This window comes from Podarcis gaigeae, assembly GCF_964106915.1.
Source record: "Podarcis gaigeae genome assembly, chromosome: Z".
Classification (NCBI taxonomy): domain Eukaryota; kingdom Metazoa; phylum Chordata; class Lepidosauria; order Squamata; family Lacertidae; genus Podarcis; species Podarcis gaigeae.
In genome coordinates this window covers 10850310-10863879 of record NC_139691.1, presented here as the reverse complement: position 1 = coordinate 10863879, position 13570 = coordinate 10850310, and the positions used below count along the sequence as shown (strand labels likewise).

General features: G+C 46.2%; 1 protein-coding gene across 2 annotated transcripts in view; it reads right to left on the bottom strand.

Moving 5' to 3' along the window:
• Nucleotides 1–3117, bottom strand: part of GARNL3 (GTPase activating Rap/RanGAP domain like 3) — a 115396-nt gene extending 112279 nt beyond the window's left edge. The window contains exon 1 of one of the 2 annotated variants that reach the window (XM_083721699.1): nucleotides 2770–3117. In XM_083721699.1, coding sequence (XP_083577825.1) covers nucleotides 2770–2867 — 98 coding nt within the window. In that variant the 5' untranslated portion in view covers nucleotides 2868–3117. The remainder of the gene's footprint in view (nucleotides 1–2769) is intronic. The other variant, XM_083721703.1, reaches the window with a different exon arrangement.
• Nucleotides 3118–13570: the final 10453 nt, after the last annotated feature.

The window sequence follows — 13570 nt, the reverse complement described above, 5'->3', positions numbered from 1 at the left end:
GCCACCTGTGTCCCTAGGTTGTAGGTCTACTCCTGTGTAAATTCTCTAATGAAAAGTGCACCCTGGGCATGATTTTACCACATATCATTGGGAGGAGGTTTAATATTTATTTAGGGCAGGGAGTTAATCTCTCAATGGATTAAAACATTCTACCCTCAGGGAACACTTTCTGTATTGGCAAGCCTCCAAAACCAACAAATCAAAACCTCTGCCATGGAGCTGGTTCTGAGTTACAGGATTCTGGAGCATGTTCTAAGGTGCACATCTCACAGGAAGCTAGATGCCTTAAGGTCTGAATCAGTGTAAGGCAGACTCCTGCGCATTTTAACACTTTACTCAGAACCATAGGGACTAGAATCTTATTGTATGTTTATGAGAAGAGCCATAGTTCAGCGGCAGAGCACATACTTTGCATGCAGAAGGTCTCAAGTTCACTCCCTGGCATCTTCAGATAGGACTGGGAGAAACCCCTGCCTCAATACCCTGGAGAGCTGTTGCCGGTTAGTGTAGAAAACACTGAGATAGAAGGACCAATAAGTTATAAGAGCAGCTACTTCTCTTACTAGTCTGGTAGACACAGAGAAGGAGGAACTGTGGGCAGCCAAGTGAATGGACTAGAGGAATAAATGTAGGGTTCCATCACTGCTATGGTCCCAGAACCTAGCAGCAATCCAGACTCAGAGGCACCAACTAGGGAGCTGGACGAAGCTCAGGGCTCTGAGCTGGCTGCTGTAGATCAGAAGACCACCCCTTGGGAGGACGTCCCATACCACACAGGGCCTGTTGGGTCAGAAGCAAGACCCTCACAGATGCCATCTCCTAAGCCCAAGCAATGCAATGCCTCCCACTGTACCTCACCTGTCCAACAACACATGGCACCAGTGGCGTAGCGTGGGTTGTCAGCACCCGGGGCAAGGCAAGTAATTTGCGCCCCCCCAACCCGTGGATTTTAGTAGGGGCAGAGAGCTGCGAGTGCGAGCGCCCCCCCAGATGTTGCGCCCGGTGCAGCCGGCCCCCACTGCACCCCCCACGCTACGCCACTGCATAGCACATACCACGCAAGAGGCTATGGAATGGAGGATGAGTGTCCATCTCCAGGGCAGAAGGTTGGCCCTTTAAAACTCCGAAGTTCTCCACAAAGGGAAGGAGCCTGAAGAGGTACTCTGAAGATAAAGCTTTTAAAGGTCCCCATCTGCAGCAAGTTGCTCACTCAGCGCTCTCTGTGATCCTGCAACCCCTGGCCAGCCTTACAGATCGGGTATTGGACCAGATCTTGATGATCCCTACTCCACAACTGCTACAGAAACCATGTGGGCGGCCAGAGGGTGGAAGTTTCCTCCTCCTTGCCTAGCACAGAAATGAGAAGGGCCAGTAGTTCTAGTGAGCTTACTTACATGCATGGGTGTAGCCAGGGAGGACAGGGGGGCAGCTGCCTCCCCCCCCCAAAAAAAATCAAGTAAATAAATAGAAATACTTAACTAACCAATCTTGTCAAAGATAGCTCGGTTCTGCCCCCTCCCCGACATAAGCCTGCCCCCTAACATAAATCCTCGATACACCCATGCTTACAAGGTGCCCTTATGGCATTCTTGTGGTGGAGGCAAATAAGTTAGGGGAGAAAACACACTGCCTTACCAGCAAAGTCAATGGTTCAGGATGATGGGAATTGTGGTCCCACAACATCTTGGAGGGTGGGGAGGAAACACCACCCCTGCCTTGTTATATTCAATCCAAGGGTGGCCCTGGCTGTCAATCTCCTCCTCCTCACTCTCAGTGTTGCTCTTATAGGGCTCAGCAAGGAGGAGAACTAGGGCGCAACCAGAATTAGTTGTCTCTGGTTTTCACTGGCTGTGATTCCACCTGTTATGGGGTCTGTCTCTGCCCATCACTGGCTCTGGCTCCACCTCCTGTTGGTCTCTTTGCCTTCAGCCCCACCAGTCCCAACAAGCACCAGTCACCATTGGGGGCTATATGCAGTTCCACGTCCAGTTGTAGCTCCTCAGTGGAAAGAAAAGTGCACTCTGCATGAACTCAGAAGCACACATTCTGAGATCCCCGTCTCTCCCAGACTCAAAACTGCGGCACTTCTTTCTCAACACTGGCCTCAGTCCCTTTTTCCTTCTAAGCAGATTCTCTCCAAACTCAGACCCTGCTGTTCCCAATATGCACAAACGATATACTGTAGATATATTTTGCACCGTATAATTAACTACAGTACATAGCAGCAGCTTCAAATGGGCAGCACAACAGACAAAAAGCCAATGTTAGTCCTACTCAGAGCAGACTCATTCAAATCAACGTGCGTGCCTAACTTAGGTTCGTTCATTTCAACGGGTCTACTTGGAGTAGAACTTAGTTGGAATGGAACACAGCGTCAGCAGAGCTTTGAAGGGAACTGAATCCGGGATCAAGAAAGCCAGGTGGGTGGGTTTTTCTTGGGGGTGGGGTGTCTTCTTAATGCTGTTTACCTCCTGGGCCTGGTTCGGTTCTGTGAAGAGGAGAGAGCAGGGTGGACTCGGCGGAGGGGGGAGACAACACCCCAACCCACCGGACCCCTTTTTAAGATCCTCTACTGCAGCAGGCGCTGTGACTCCTAGATCCCAACGTGGCAAAGCTACGGCAACAACCACTCAATGCAGGTGTGTGGGGATCCGGAGCGGGTGGACCGTCCCTCCCAGATGGCTTACTGAGAGACACCCCCTCCCGCCAAGAGATCCAGCTCGATGTTCCCAAAGCGAACACCCCATAATAGCAACATTGCTCCCTTACTTGTCGCCGTCGCTCTCGCATTCAAAGCTGACTCCTTTCCGCAGCAACGCGGCACGCCGGCTCCTCAGCTTAGTCAACGGAGCCGCTTCCAACGCCATCGTCCATACCGCCCCGCCTCGAAAGCCCCGGGATCCTGCGTTGGTCCTGGCTGCTGGAGCAAGCGGAGAGAGCTGGCCGGTCCCCCCGCTTTCTCTTTCTTTCCCTTTCTCCTCCCTCCGAGCGGCTGGGTCCGCCCAGTTTTGGCGAGGGGCGCACGGAAGAAGTGGAGGAGGGGGAGGCAGAGGAGAACGGCCGAAAAACTACGCCGCCCTCGGCGCCGATGCCTCACCTGGCGCAAATCCAGTCTTTCATTTCGGGAGCGCCTGCAAGCTCTTCCCCATCTCTGGGAAGCGAAGGGGAGGAGGACAGGCGCTCTGCACATGTCCAGACGCACTGTGCTTTTTAATCGTGGCTTTAGGGCCTGTGTCTAAAGTATGTCAGGCAAGATGTTGTGTGTGAGAATTAACTTGTTATAATTAAAAGTAGGAATTGTGGCAGGAGTTTGGTAACTTGGTTGACCTTTAACAGAGGATTAGAGCAGGGGCCAGCAAACTTTTTCAGCCGGGGGCCGGTCCACTGTCCCTCAGACCTTTTGGGGGGGGGGGACTTTATTTTTTTTTAAAGAACCAATTCTTATGCCCCACAAATAACCCAGAGATGCATTTTAAATAAAAGCATACATTCTACTCATGTAAAAACACCAGGCAGGCACCACAAATAACCCAGAGAAGCATTTTAAATAAAAGGACACATTCTACTAATGTAAAAACATGCTGATTCCTGGACCATCCACAGGTCGGATTTAGAAGGTGATTGGGCTGGATCCGGCCCCCGGGCCTTAGTTTGCCTACCCATGGATTAGAGCAATTGATGGAGGGTAATTCTGTCTGTGACTGAAAGCCCTCATGCTTCTGTTCTCCCTTCACTGCCAGAGGCTGGATGCCTCAATACTAATTGCTGGGAATCACAAACGGGGAGAACATTTTTGCACTCAGGGTCTACTTCTGGGCTTCCCACTAGGAAATCTGGTTGGCTACTAACAACAACAATTTTATTATACATCTCTTACCCATCTGGCTGGGTTTTCCCAACCACTCTGGGTGGCTTACAGCATATTTAAAACATAGTAAAATATCAAACATTAAAAACTTCCCAATTTCAGATGTCTTCTAAAAGTTATGTAATTCTTTATCTCTTTGACATTTGAAGGGAGGGCGTTTCATAGAGAGGAATTATTATCATTACAGTGGTACCTCGGGTTAAGAACTTGGATTTGTTATGGAGGTCTGTTCTTAACCTGAAACTGTTCTTAACCTGAAGCACCACTTTAACTAATGGGGCCTCCCACTGCGCCGCCACTGCACGATTTCTGTTCTCATCCTGAAGCAAAGTTCTTAACCCGAGGTAATATTTCTGGGTGAGTGGAGTCTGTAACCTGAAGCGTATGTAACCCGAGGTACCACTGTACTATGTCAGAACAAGACGCTGGACTAGATGGGCTTTTGGCCTGATCAAGCAGGACTCTTCTGATAAGTTGCCTTAAACCAAATCAGACCATTGGTCAGTCCATCTAGATCTCTATTTTCTACAGCAGGTGTTGCCAGCTTGGTGCCCATGGGCACACACGTGCCCACAGATGCCTTCCACAGGGTCCCTGCCAAAATTAAGTTAGAAATAAACCGCTGCATCCAGCGTTGCTGGTTGCTGCACATGAAGGCTGATGAACCCTGATACACAGTACAGGCTCTACAAACTGACTGGCGCTGGCTGTCCAGGGCTTCAGACAGAAGTTTTCAGACTCAGGAGATGCCAGGGATTCAACCAGGGAGGGGAACTTCTGCATGCAAAGCATGCGCTCAGCCACTGAACTACTGTACATTTCATGAAGTGTTCGGATTTGTATACATTTTGTCTCTGCTTAGAAATGTCACAGACCAACAGCTGCCTCTTCCATTTCATGGTATTTTGGTCCTGCTGTTTACAGTTTGGATTCTCTCTCCCTGCTCCCCACTCTGTAGAGACAGGCCTGGTGTCTGCACTTGGCATTCCTGAGAAGATGCCAGGCTCCCTGGGGGCCACGGATGTATTGAAGCTTACCCAGGCCCCTGGCCTGGTTGGCTGGGTCTTAGGTTGCCTCTATGTTGTACTTTGCAGGAGGGATTCAAATGCATACCAGAAATATTAAAGTGGATTAAAGTGCTGCTAGTTACCAGCTGCTGTGAGTATAGGTGGGGAAAGCACTGTTGTGCTGAGGTTTTGCTTACGGGCTTTGCATGGGCATCTGTTTGGCCAGTGTGAGAACAGGCTGCTGTTCTGATTTGTTTACATGGCGCTTTGATGACAGCGAGCATTTGTTCTGCCTTTGTCCTGATTTGCTTACAACAGAGGTCAACCCAGAAGCCATAGGACCTGCAAAGGCTTTCACTGGTGTCCCTGGGCAGGTGCCTCAGACTCTGAGCTTTCTTTCTTCTTCTTCTTCTTTTTTGAAGCAAGTATCTCCTCCTCGTAGAAAGAAAGTTATGGAACAAAATGTGCAGGTGACCTTCTAAATGTCTTCTGTTAAATGAAACTGGGAGACTGAGAGGAGATATGATAGCCATCTTTAAATATCTCAAGAACTGTCACATGGGAGATGGAGCAAGCTTGTTTTCTCCTGCTCTGGAGGGTAGGACTTGATATAATGGTTTCAAATTACAAGAAAGGAGGTTCCAGCTAAATATCGGGAATAACTTTCTGACAGTAAGAGCTGTTCAACAAAGCGGATTCTCCTTCATGGAGAGCATGTGTTGCGGTGGGGGCAATCATCCCCTGTTGCTGGGCATTTTAGTTTGGATGGCCAAGAATTTGATTGGACACCTTCAATTGTTGCTGCGCAAAATTTATTGTTGCAATTTTATTTGATTGATGGGGGTGCTATATATGTTCCCTGTGCGTAGCGTTGAGCTTCCTTTTTTTGCTGAGCACATCGGATTACCCGCCCACCCTCCCTTTATTTAGGGTTCGTTCGCGCTGACCTTGCTATGCCTGCCATGGGGTCGTCTGCTTTGGAGCAGGGACCTGGTAGGAATTTTACCATTTGGCTGATTGGCCGGTGCCATTTGGGTTTTGCCTACTTCGCAGCAAATTGTCTACAATTCTATGATTCCATGAAAGTGAGTGTTTTCATATGCAGTTTTGACTAATGTACACTTTTATTTTATAATGTTATTTGTTGGTATTTTTTATGAATATATGCATTTTTATGCACACTTTCCTCTGCATTTTTGTACACATTGCTTGGTTAGAGAACTGCACTGCAAAATATGGATAAGTGCAAATTTTCGAGGATGGATCTTTCTACTAGATCTGACTTTTAGGATGGCTGTTTTCCCCTTCTCATATTGTTTCAGAAATGGCTAAATTCAATAGATTTGGCTTTAAAAGCATACTGGATCCAATTTTTCTCCCATTTCTACTTACAGCAGAGTCCACCTAGAAAGTCTTCCACGTTCGCATGCTACCACTTGGTCAAAAAGTAAGGATGGTTGTGCTCCTTTAAGGATCAGGGAGGGAGGGAGAATGTAACATCCACCCTCAGAAGGGAGCTGCAGAATTCACAGTGGGTGCTCAGAAGGTAATTTCCCTGACAAGCTGATGGGGAAGGTAGCAGGCAGTCTGTAAATGAGGTCAGGAGTTAATTGGTAACAAGACTAGCATTAAAAAAAATATTATGAGAGAATGTTCAATATAAATTAAAATCTACAATGCTATTGATTTGCAGGAGTTGGATTCAGACTAAGTATGTTTATTTATTTTTATTTTATCAAGAGCTGTAGAATACCACTTTGTGCACGAGCGATCTCAAAGCCATTTCCACAATCGTTAAACATAAGCCATAACAATATAGATTCATAAAATGCAATTTGAGCATCCCTAATGAAACAGTAGCAAAAGAACAAACACAAAATGGAGATTCAGGCAAAATCACCACCACCACCATCATCATCATCGTCATTTATAAATAACCTCCAGAGCCTTGAGAAATCAAATAGGTCTTCATCATGTGGCAAAATTCCATCTAGGCTTCCAGGGGGGTGAAGTCCCACAACTCGGGGGCACCACCACAACCATCAGGAAGGCTCCCTTCCAGGTCTCTCTACACATCAAGTAATGCTCCTCTTCTGACTAGCCAGAGTCCCTTTGCTGATCTCTGGGCTCAGGCTGGCTGGTAAGGGGATTCCAAATAATGTTCAAGCACCCCTGAGCCTCAAAGCCCCTACTTCTCACTGCTCCATTTGTCATGAGGTGGCAAGGATTATTAACTTTTGCTCCCTTGAAAGTACATAGAGCTGAAGGAGGACATTAGAAGAGCGACTATCACTCCCACTTCCCCTTTCAGCTCTATGTGCTTTTCAAGACTCTTAATTCTCCTGCATCTGACTTTTACACAGATCCCTTGAAATGTGTGTGTGTGTGTGTTTTTCTTGCCTGGGGGGTGCTGTTCCAGGGGGGTGGGGGATGAGAAATGACCAGAGGAGGCGATTCCCAAAAATCCCAATGCGCCCATAAGGCCTAAAATACTAAGAATATCATATAGTAAAAGGCCAGAGGCATTCCTTTTAGGAATTTTAAACGACGATATTCCGAAAGACAAAACTAAATTTTTCTTATACGGGACGTCTGCAGCAAGAATCCTGTTGGCTAAGTTTTGGAAAGGGAATCAGTTACCCCCTAGGGGAGAATGGTTATGTAAGCTTTCAGAATATTTAGAATTAGCCAAATTGACAGATATAATAAGACAAAAACCAAAAAGTGAAGTAAAAAAGGAATGGGAGTGCCTAAATGAATACCTTAAAAGCCAAGGTTCGAGGACAGAAATCTGGCTGAGTCTGGAATAACCTTGTGAAGTGAAAGAATAAGAAAGAGGGATTTATATCTAGATGCTAGGTTAGAGATGATAAGGAAAACAGGAAAACAGGAAGATACAACGAGAGGTAAAGGAGGTGCTGTGGGATTCAATGTTTGTTTTCCTTTTTAGTGTTTATATTATTAATTTGTAAGATTTGGATTTGGTTTTTTATATGCTTGTTTTTGTGTTTTGTGTATTGTTATTTTTCATTTTTTGTTTTTGTTGTGTAGAAAATACTAATAAAATTTACATATATATATGTATATATATATGTGTATATACACACACACACACACACACACATATATATATATATATATATATATATATATATATATAGGCTTGCCAACCTTAGTGTTAATGTCAGCACAGCAAATGGAGCCAAGCAACATACAGCCAGCCAGTCCAGATACCTCAGGACCGTTATTATACACCATCATTCTGAAGTGCTCATTAATACACTGGTGTATTACAGCAACAGCAATCTGCAGTAGTGTCAGTTTCTGAACCATTTTAACAAAGCCAAAAAGAAACCCGTTTTCCCATGTGTTGCAGCCATGGTGGCCTTTCTCCACACTTGACATAAATGGCCACCATCCTTCAGAGGATGCTTCTGCTATATCCGGGACTTTGGCTAGGATGGGTGGTACCCCTTGGAACTATCTGTTATGTTCCATTTGTAGACATTCCCACCACATGTGTTGGTTAGAACCACAGAATTGGAAGGGACCGTGAGGGTCATCTAGTCCAACCCCCTGCAATGCACGAATATTTCACCCAACGTGGGGCTTGAACCCACAACCCTGAGATTAAGAATCTCATGCTCTACCAACTGCGCAGCAGAGTGGAAAGCAGGGAGACCAAGAGTAGGCGGAACCAGAGCCTATGGGCAGGCAGAACTGGAAGCAATGAGAGCCAGAGCCAGTGTTGTCTACAACCTCTTCCCCATTAGTTCTGCTAGGCAACATAAAGACTAAGGGTGAGGAAGTTGACAGGCTGGCAGGTGGGAGCTGGCCAAGAACAAACTGAAGTTCATAGTGTGGTGCTCCATTTGGACTCACTGGGAAGCCTCCACTGGCCTTTGATCAGCCTAAGTCATCACATCACTTTTTGCTGTTATTATCTTATCCCCAACTCTTGAGAGATATAGCCCAGGCACTAGATTGGGGATTTCTTACCTTTCCACTGCATTGTTAGTTCTGCATGTTCTTTCCCCCTACAATCATTAAATCTCAATACAAAATGTTCTGGTGAGTGAGACTTACAAGAGCCAAGTCGAGGTCAGGCAAGATGGTTACACACACACACACACACACACACACACACAGACACAACACACAGCCCCAAGCACACATTTTAAATCTCTGTATTTGCATGCCTGTTGATTACGTTTAGGGAATGTAGTTTTCTGGACAAGTGTTGAAAGTCTATTAAAAATGATTGAACTCTCTGTGTGTTTAGACGGCATAGCTGTCAACATTTCCCTTTTTTAAAGGGAAATTTCCTTATTCCAAATAGGGTTCCTCGCGAGAAAAGGGGAAAGTTGACAGCTATGAAGTTTAGAGCAGGGGTGGAAAAACTCAGTCACACACAAACACCCCATTTTTTAGGGGTCATCTTTTGTGAGCCGCATAACAGCAGTGCACAGGGCCAGGGCGAGTGGCAGAAGGAATTAGAGCTAAAGCTTTTCTCTTTCTGCCACCCCATTCTTTCTCTCTCTCTCTCTCTCTCTCTCTCTCTCTCTCTCTCTCATTCAAACACTGCCTTTTTCTCTTTCAGACACTCTCTTTCTTTCTCTTTGAAGCACTCCTTTCTGTCTTTCAGACACCCCTTCCCCCTTTCTCTCACCCTTTCACCCCATTTCTTTCTCTCTCTTTCAGACACTTTTTTCTCTTTTTCAGATAACTCTTTCTCTCTTTTTCAGGCAACCACTTTCCCTCAGGCACTCCCTCCTCTATCTCTCCCCCTTCTTCCCTACTTAGTGGACTCCAGCAAGGTACAGATCTCTTGGAGAGGGCCCTTTGAAATGAGCCTGATGACCACATTAAATTAGGCCTAGGGTCTTAATTTGCCACCCCTTTTTTAAACTCTGGGAGTTGGCCGTCATCCAATAGGGTTAATTCTTTATTTATACGGCTATTAGCCCATAAAGTATGTACGAACATAAAAGCACAGAAGCATAAAGACCAATATATCTAACAACAGAAGGTGAACACCACGATGCAAGGGTGGGTCATTGAGCAGTGACAAATAACAGCTTGGGGCCCGGAGAGATCCAAGGGACGGTTCACAGAAAAAGGAAAACTGGAGACGAGATCCGTCATGCACTCTCATCATAACTGTCCGATTAGTTTTTGATGTTGTTGTTGTTTTTTGGTGGTTTTTGTGTGTGAGATAACCGCATTCAGGAATCTCGCCACCTGCAGAGTTACAGAAGGATCTGTATCCTGCAAAAGCAGTGCGGCATGTGACTCAACAGGCCTGCCAACCAAGCGCAGTAAAGCAGGACCCAGGAATTTAGTCCTGGCTATGCTATGTAGGGGACAGTTGAACATTATATGTGGAAGAGATTCAACTGTTTTCCCGTCACACTCGCATAGCGGAGACACCAAACCCTTGGAAAATCTGTGGCTCAGCAGGTTCGATGGAAAAACATTGAACCTTGCACGAATAAATGCAAGTCGGTGTGGTACAGATGAAAGAGATGACATGTATGATGGAAGGCCAAGTGGTGGGGTTATTCCGTGATACCTGGGGGAGCAGACACCCCCACCCCTGGAGAGGTTGTGTTGATTTTCAATGTCTGCTAATCTTTGCTCGATAAGGCTTTTGGCTGAGCGTAGGTTCATCTTTAAGGAGTCCGCTGCGGAAATTCCGATGCTCAGAAGTTTGGCATGGATTTTTCCTACCCACGGATTAACAAAGTCATCCCGCCAGAGGCACTGAAAGAGGTAATGGTCGGGAAGCCTATGCCAGCTGGACAGCCAATAGCCAAAGACTCGCTTCCAGATGACAGTCTCCAATGGTGCAATCCTTAACTCCAGACGTATGGCTGCGTTGCTCACACACAGTCGTCCAATAGGACTAAAAGAAGAAACAGATCCATCATAGAAGTGAGGGTTGTGGCTGCAGAAAACCATTGTAGGGAATCAAACGTACACATTCCCTGTGAAAAAGACAAAGCTCAAGGTGATGGTGACCGTAACAATTTTTTTCTTGCTCATTTTCCAACACTCGTGACCTCTCAAAAAGAGGAATTGAAAATGCATCTCTAAAACAAATCTTTGACCTTGACGGATTTCACTGGGAGCGAAAGCATATTGCAAACTTATCTTCAAACTTATCTGCGAGAGTGCTCAGGCAAATATACGTCAAATCTCTCAGATGGATATTTGCAGAACCTTTTTATTTTTATCACGGAAAGGGGTGTGTGGGTAGCAGAGCATGGTGTGGAACTTATCAAACACTCCAACTGGCCCTCTCGACGAGCCAGAGTTTGTGTTATGTGTCCCTGTAAAAAAAAGACAACAAAAAAGCAATACTTTCACTTTTTTGTCTTGTGGAAAAAATGGTCCATTTGTACTGCTCTTGTGAGCTGCCAGGCTCTTCCTCTGAGTTTCTGGAAATTAGACATTTGGGGCGTGGGGATGATGCCTGTGTTCCCCACAGACAATTGCATTCAGGTCATGCCTTCTGTCTTCTAATGGGCATCTGGTTGGCCAGCATGAGAAAACGATGCTAGACTAGATGAGCCATTGGTCTGATCCACTTATTACGTTTTACCGTAATATGCAGTATGCAGAGCCGGCCCAGACGTTAGGCAGAATGAGGTCACTGCTTCAGGCAGCAGAAGCCTCCCACGTTGCACGCCCACGGGTGCCCCACCTGCCTGCTGTCTCTGCCAGAAGCAGAGAAATGCCACTGCCGACAGCACCAATTTTGCCTGAAGACATGCAAGATTTTGCAGAGCGCGCAAAATCTCATATGATTTTGGGCAAGATCTCTTGCCCTGTGCTTTTCTCCCCCCTTAAAAAAATATGTTTGGGGTACTCTCATTTTCCTACTCATATTAAATTACTACCCCTCAATGAGGCCAAACTTAGATTCACAAAATTTTTAGGGGTATGTGTACCTCTGCATTCCCTCAGGAAAAAAAGCACTGTTCTTGCCCAAAATCGATGCTGGTGGCAATGGTACTTCTTTGCCAGTGGAAGATGGCTCAGGGCTCACAGCAGTGACAGAGCAGGTGGCAGCAGGAACAGGTAGATTGTGATGGGAGCAGTGGCAGGGCACATGGGTGTAGCCAGGATTTATGTTGGGTGGGGGCAGGGCACTCACCTGCCCTCATGTTCTGCCTGGCTCTCTATAGCAAATTCAGAATGAAATGTCTCGACATTTAAATTACTTTCTTTTGACCCCAAGTGCTCAGAAAAAAATTGTCAAAATCTATCTACAATTTCTACTTTCAGTTAGGTATTTTTTTATTTATTTACTTGATGGGGGGGCAGCTTCCCGAACGGCAGGGCAAAGCAGCACTTCCTCTATCTCACCTCAAGAGGTGAAATGGGATGTGCTGCCCCAGCAATATGCTTCTGAATACCTGTAGCTAGGAATTGTAATTGTGGAGAGCTCTGTCACAGTCAGGCCCTTCGGGGCATTTATATGGGCACTGTGAGAACAGGATCCTGGACTTAGATGAGTCAGCAGCCAGGCTCTTGTTATGTTTTGCTGTGCATTAAGTATATAAATACAAACACATGGAGAAAAAATGTGCAGCTACCTTTCCTGTCATGATTACCTATCCAGAAAGAGAATGTTGCTAAAAATAGTTTTGAACTGCAGCTGTGCTTTAATAAGGACCCCCAGATCTATTGTGTGATTAAACCATCAGGTTTGGGAGCTGCACGGTCAGGGGGAAAACCATGTTGTCCAGGGTTGTAAAGACTGCGGAGAAAATGATTAGGTGCACTCTCCCCACCTTGGATCAAATCTATGCTTCCAGGTGCCATAAGAAAGCTGCAGAGTTAGTGCAGGATAGTGCACAGCCCGGAAATGATCTCTTTCAGCTTCTGCCTTCTGGAAAAAGGTACAGGGTTATAAGGGCTAGGATTAGCCACCTGAGAAACAGTTTTTATCCAAATGCGATTTTGGTTTTAAATGCAGTGTAAGCTAGTCTCTGGGACACGGGTGGTGCTGTGGATTAAATAACAGAGCCTAGGGCTTGCCGATTAGAAGGTCGGCGGTTTGAATCCCCGCGACGGGGTGAGCTCCCGTTGTTCGGTCCCTGCTCCTGCCAACCTAGCAGTTCAAAAGCATGTCAAAGTGCAAGTAGATAAATAGGTACCGCTCCGGCGGGAAGGTAAACAGCGTTTCTGTGCGCTGCTCTGGTTCGCCAGAAGCGGCTAAGTCATGCTGGCCACATGACCTGGAAGCTGTCTGCGGACAAACGCCGGCTCCCTCGGCCTGTAGAGCAAGATGAGCGCGCAACCCCAGAGTCGGTTATGACTGGACCTAATGGTCAGAGGTTCCTTTACCTTTACCTAAGGTAGTTTCTATGGGAGTATATTGTATTTAATTATGGGGTATCAGAGTTTTTAGGGGGCTAACCAGGTTGGGATAGCAGGCTTGTTGGTTTCTGAATGTCTGATGTAGATTTTCAATTTTGTTGTTCTTTATGGAACAATGACAATAAAGATTATCATATCGTAAACATTCTGTGTTGCATCCAAGTACGTTTCACTCAGAGTAGGTCCATTTAAATTAATAGACCTAACCCAAGGCTGTACCCAATTTTAGCAGTGGAAGCTGGTCCATTAGAGCCAATGGGGCACTATCCCACTAATCTCAGCCTGTCCTCAGGCAGCCCCCACATCC